General features: G+C 40.0%; 1 protein-coding gene across 2 annotated transcripts in view; it reads right to left on the bottom strand.

Moving 5' to 3' along the window:
- Positions 1-359: 359 nt before the first annotated feature.
- The window catches only part of LOC138697635 (protein bric-a-brac 2-like), a 519,146-nt gene continuing 513,505 nt past the window's right edge, over positions 360-6,000 (bottom strand). For both annotated transcript variants that reach the window (XM_069823054.1, XM_069823055.1), the window contains one exon: positions 360-1,550. In XM_069823054.1, the coding sequence (XP_069679155.1) occupies positions 375-1,379 (1,005 nt within the window). In that variant the 5' untranslated portion in view covers positions 1,380-1,550 and the 3' untranslated portion in view covers positions 360-374. The remainder of the gene's footprint in view (positions 1,551-6,000) is intronic.

Below are 6,000 nucleotides of genomic sequence, written 5' to 3'. Positions count from 1 at the left end.
CAAAAATCAGAATTTGATTTATTTCACATATTATATTATATTTGCATGGCTTGTAAATAAAATATTTTTAGAGTAAAAAAAAAAGACATGACATTTCTTCAAAAACTGATATTTTTCAGTAGCGCATCCCCTTAATCCGACTCAAAGAAATGGAATTTTAACTGCAAATTGTTTCACGTTTTCCTACAAACTGCTACTCACAAACTGTAACTTCCGTACGATATTTTCAGTATCGCATAACGCTACCTACAACACCTGAGAACTTCGCGGATTCTTCATGCACTTCGTTGTTCGTTACGAGGTGCTCACCGTTGTAGCACATGTGTCAAGTGCAGACTACAATGTTAATGCTTCAAGAATACAAAGACAAGCTCCTACACATTTATCACTAACACTACTGAAATATACTCAAATAGTGGGGAATTTGTACTCACCCTTTCCTCTTCACGGATCATTTCGGCGATGCCAGGTTTGATTTCCATGTCGTCAGGATGTGACGGGGGTGGCAACGGGAGCCCGGGATCCCCCGGGATCGGTACCAGAGTTGGCCCGTGGGGGTGGTTGGGCGGCGGTGGAGGCGGTGGTAGGCCCTGCGAGTTCACCATGGCGTTGGGAGGCGGCTGGGGTGACAGCTCTAAAGCACTGGTTTCTAGTCCTTCTGCTCCTAAGCTTTCTTCGGGGCTGCTGACACTGCTTCGTTCCCCAGACGTGCGACGTCTCTTCTTCTGTCGATGGAGCTGTAGTTGCTGTAACTGCTGTAGCTGCTGCTGCTGCTGTTGTTGTTGTTGCTGTTGTTGGGGCTGTTGCTGCTGGGATTGTTGCTGTTGTTGTTGCTGTTGGCTCTGTTGCTGCTGTTGTTGCTGCTGGGACTGTTGTTGCTGTTGCTGTTGTTGTGGCGTCGTGGGCGGAGACATTGCGTTCTCCGTCAGGTCTTGTGGCGTCGGACCTTGCCGGGGATCCCAACTCTTCTTGCTCTCCCCGGTAGATCCGGGCCCGGTGTCGGGCTCGCCATTGACGTCGGCCAGACCTCTTATCTTCAACGACTCTGCCACCTTCAGCAACGGTCCTATCTGCTCTTGCGACACGTTGATCTCACCTTTATACATGAACTCGACGACGGCCTTCAACTCCGGCCATTTAATGTCTTTGAGAATGACGATCGGATGTTGGCACGGATTGTCGAAAAAGAGCGACTGGAAGTAGGGGCTACATGCCGAGAGAACCATCTTGTGCGCCTTGACGGAGTGGCCATCGCAGGCGAGGGTCACGTCCACGAAGGACTCGCTCTGAAGGAGCTGGTCGAATACATTGGTGAGATTGCTCTGGTAGTTGTTCCAGCGCAGACAGAACTGCTGCGGGGACCCCATGCAGTGCTGCATGATGCCAACAGCTGCCTCCTCGTCTGTCAGCTGCCGACCCACAGCCAGAGATTCTCGTGGGTTCCTCACCGTCGGTCTTCTTGGGGCCGCGTCGCCGAGGAACGCCGCTCTCTTCGCAACCCCGTACGAGCACAGCACTGTTCTTCACTACAGTTCGACGACAACCAACATCTGTAAACAGTCAGTATCTGTCAGACATCGTCACTAACACAGCACACCACCAGCCACCTCAAGACACTCCCCCAAAAGTCAGTTCTACAATACGGAAATCAGATAAAACCGCGAGAATACGTAAAAATAGAGAAAGTGAGCCGAGAGAACTATCGCAAAACTCGAAGGGGTGACAGCAGCCACCGCGAAGTAGGTCGCGAGCGACAATTTTTACAATCGAGACGAGACGAGCGGGCGAGCGGCGGACGTAGCCCCACTAACAGACACGGGCGAGCCACTCTCTCCGCTACCAAGCGCTCTTCTGACTCGGCGGCGCGGCGGCTCTTGTTCGGCTGCACGAGCTCCGCCACGTTCCCTCCCCGCGTCCCGCCGCAGCGCTCGCTTCGCGCACAAATGCCTCCAGTTGTACGTGAGCCCGCAGGCCAAATGGTCGATTTTCCCGTGCTCTACACAACATCCCACCCCTTTTCTCTTCTTGCTTCGTGCCTCACCCCGCCAGCCCCTCTCGTCATCATTTATTTATATAAAATGTACATGTAATACGGGGGTGTGAAATGAGAGGATGTCTGTCATACATAATGCATGATGATGCCCTAGCCCTATTGATTTATTGATGAAGGTTTCTGGGAGGAGGTATGGAGAGAACTAACACATACGTACAATACAAACCATTTTCCAAGATGCTTATTCTTTACGGGAAAGGGCTTCTTCCCGAGGAGTCTGTCCTACACGCTATATTATATTCCGACTCCGTATATTTAGCAGCTGCGTTGGTTGCTTGCTTGCAGTGCTATGACTCAGCCCGTGCTTACTTGCTTTATGTTATTGAATTTCATTAGCGACTAATTTGATGGCAAGGTCTCTCGCTGTTGCCGTTCTGCACTTGATATGACGAACCGCAGTAAGTAGTAACTATAAACATCTCGCAGGAGTAGCTTTATCACAACTAGAGATGGTCGATATTTCACAAACCGATATTTTGTCACAGGTATTTTTTTGTCACAGATAAACCTGTGACTGATGACGTGAAATATCTGTAACAAAATATCGCTATCGAAATCTGCTCCGTATTCAGTATTCTGTGACTGATATTTTTTCCTCTATACGTCGTGAGTTTGCGCATGCGCATAATACAATAACAGCTATCGGGCGGTACGATTTAAATAATAATAATACCATTTGTTACCAGTACTTTATCTTATGTAAAATCCTGTTTGATCAACTGTTTTGTTTTGTAATTATTTTCCAATATTTTTCCCAATACTTACAGTATGTTTCGTTAAATTTTATTCTATGACTCAATATTATCATGTTAATGCAAGACTTAAAACAATTTATTCATTACATATACAACAAAAGAATCAATTTTAAAACGATTAGAATAATCACATAACCTCAATTTCTCCATACCCAACTACAATTAAAAATTATCAAATGATTCACTATCTATCTCTTGGTACGTGAGGTTGACTTTCGACATGTTACTGTTTAGTTAGGTAGGTATTTATTTGTTAGTGGTACATGTACATAATTTATTTGTTGGATTTTCCTATATAAATCATTGATGTGTGGTGTGTATAGAGAAATCGCATTCACATCTCATTGCTCTTTAATATTTCCTGTTAATTTTTATCGGTGTGACAAAATATCGGTCTAATTTATGCATGTTGTGCTTACTTATCGATATAAAATATCGGTGTGACAAAATCACCTATAAAAGTCACAGATATTTAATTGTCACAGTCACAGTTGTCACAGATACTTGAAAATATCGTTTAGGCTCATCTCTAACCACAAACCGAGCGAGATGTACAGTACAAAACATCCTTCAGCTCTTTATTGGGGGTCCGCGCCGATCAAGTGTAGCCTCCAACGACAAGAAGAAGAGTAAAAAGGCGCGCCTCAACATTTTAATAAAGTGCCCCACGCATAGTGTAACGGTTCCTTCCATGCAAACGGAATTTTCCTACGATGCCCTGTTCACATTATCGTTATGTACTTTACCAGCACAAATATTTCATTTAAGCGAACATAAATAACGTAGTGAGAGCGCATTTGTTGCTACGTCCAATTGAACGTGTGTGTGATCAACACTGGAAGCAAACTAAAGAACGCAGTTCGGTGGCTCTTCTAAACAAAACACAATAGTAATATGCGTTACAAGAGCTGTATGTTGAAGTTTTCATGTTCGAGGAAAAGTTTGAAAAAGCGAAACGTAGTTGAGCTTTTTTAATTTCCGAGAATTGAAAGAAAACATACCGCTCGTGTATCGTACATTATTTTGTGCGAAGATCGTTTATTACATACCTGAAAGACGAATTTCTAATTAGTTGCAATGAAATCTCCATCTTGATTTCTGTTCAATGACGGCAAATTTGCAAAACAAAGATATCTATCTTCAACATTGTTGCTTTAAAATGTTTTCTGTGTTTACTATACTCCAGCAGGCCGTGATATACGTCTGTCTTTTTTTTTCCCCCCAGTCTATGATGAGTCTGGAATCTTGTTGATTTTTTCACGGCTTCCTTAATGTTACTTGCATCACGAATACAGTAACTTTAGTAGAGTTGTAGAGTTTACTTAATTTTTGCAAATATTTAAAAACAATAATTAACAGTGCAATTTAGGTGAAATTGCAGTGGTAAGTTTCCAATTTATAATTATTACTATATTGAACGTCTCTAAAAATAATATGTTAAAAGCCTAAAGCAGTAAAATCAATAGGTCACTTAAGCGGTAAGAAGAGGGAAATTGTTATGTGTGTTAGGTTGGGAATACTGAATGTGGAATTTTAGACTTTCCGCAGATTGGTTTTGTGCGGAAACCAGGCAAATACGCACGATCTCGCACAAAATTTGTTTAAGGTGACTTGTACCTACGCGAGCGTGTGGGAAAAAGAAGTGTATAAAAGTTTCAGCCATTATTTCATATAATTTAGCAATAAATCCAACCTTTATCCGTTAATTTTACTACAGAAAAAAGTATTAAAAACCTGTTTAAAAAAGCAAAAAGATTACTCAACTGAATTGTTTAAACTTTTCAAAGTTTTCAACATTAAACAAATTTATTATTTTATTTTATTAAAATATTTTCATAGAAATATTAATAACTTTGAAAGGTATATAGATAAATATAGAAAAAAAAAAAAAAAAAAAAAAAGAATTCTCTGCGTTTATCTGAACCTAAATGTAAAACCAATGCAGCTTTTTATAATAGCATAAGACAAGGTCCTAGATTATTAAACAAATTTTATTCTAATAATATTTTTATTGGGTTATTTTACGACGCTGTATCAACATCTAGGTTATTTAGCGTCTGAATGATATGAAGGTGATAATGCCGGTGAAATGAGTCCAGGGTCCAGCACTGAAAGTTACCCAGCATTTGCTCGTACTGGGTTGAGGGAAAATCCCGGAAAAAACCTGAACCAGGTAACTTTCCCCGACCGGGATTCGAACCCGGGCCACCTGGTTTCGCGGCCAGACGCGCTGACCGTTACTCCACAGGTGTGGACTCTAATAATATTTTAACCATTAATCCTCTCCAAATTAATAAAAAAAATTGTATTGGATATATAGTTTGGGTTTCAAGATATTTAACACTATTTAATCTGTATTTACTCTTAATTTTAATTTTTTTTTTGTACTGGAATCCCCTCCTGAGCACGAGTCTTACTCATTCGGGAGTGGGCTAGTTTATATTATATTGCATTAATTTCTATTCATTTGGAACTTACTAGCAATAAAATAAATAAATAAATAAACTAATACATTTATGTGAAAAAAATCTTAAATTTGCATATAGTGCACACATCTAAAAAAACAAATTTTCTTTACCTTCCCGGTACCAAAGTTTTTCTAAAACTTACTACTACCAATTAAGACAATTACCCCCCTCTCGAAATCATTTTCCAATAGAGTTAAGTATTTGGAATATTTAACAATGTATATATTATTGACTATGGACGTCAGAAAATGTGAAAAATGTAAAAAAAAAAAAACCACATTTTTTTAATACAGTGTGATTCAAAAGTTATCTTCCATTTTGTTGAAAACGCAACCAAAAATTAATGGACCTCAAATATGTTAGTGGTGACACTATGAGAAAGGATATCAGTAAAATTAAACTTGCATCCATTTAGATTCAAGGCAAAATTCTCAATGCTATATAGTTTTGACATCGTGGAAAGCAAATTTACAAACAATGAAAGTCACAGTACTATAAAATAAATTAGAAATCATTTCAGTTAATTGTTGAAATTTAAGTATTGAAATCAAGGGCGCCCACAGGGGGCAGAAATTGCTACCACTGATATTTTTATTTTTATGCGTTTTTTTTTTATTTTTCTCTGTGTTCGATACATGTTTTCTCAAACTTTCGGTAAACAATTCAACAAAAGCGAGTGCTTCAAACTATGAATGCATGTGCAAGGTAATTTAGGTTTCAGAAC

This window comes from Periplaneta americana, chromosome 4, assembly GCF_040183065.1.
Source record: "Periplaneta americana isolate PAMFEO1 chromosome 4, P.americana_PAMFEO1_priV1, whole genome shotgun sequence".
In the NCBI taxonomy this organism is placed as follows: domain Eukaryota; kingdom Metazoa; phylum Arthropoda; class Insecta; order Blattodea; family Blattidae; genus Periplaneta; species Periplaneta americana.
The sequence above is the reverse complement of the archived record's forward strand: the minus strand, read 5'-3'. Positions and strand labels throughout refer to the sequence as shown.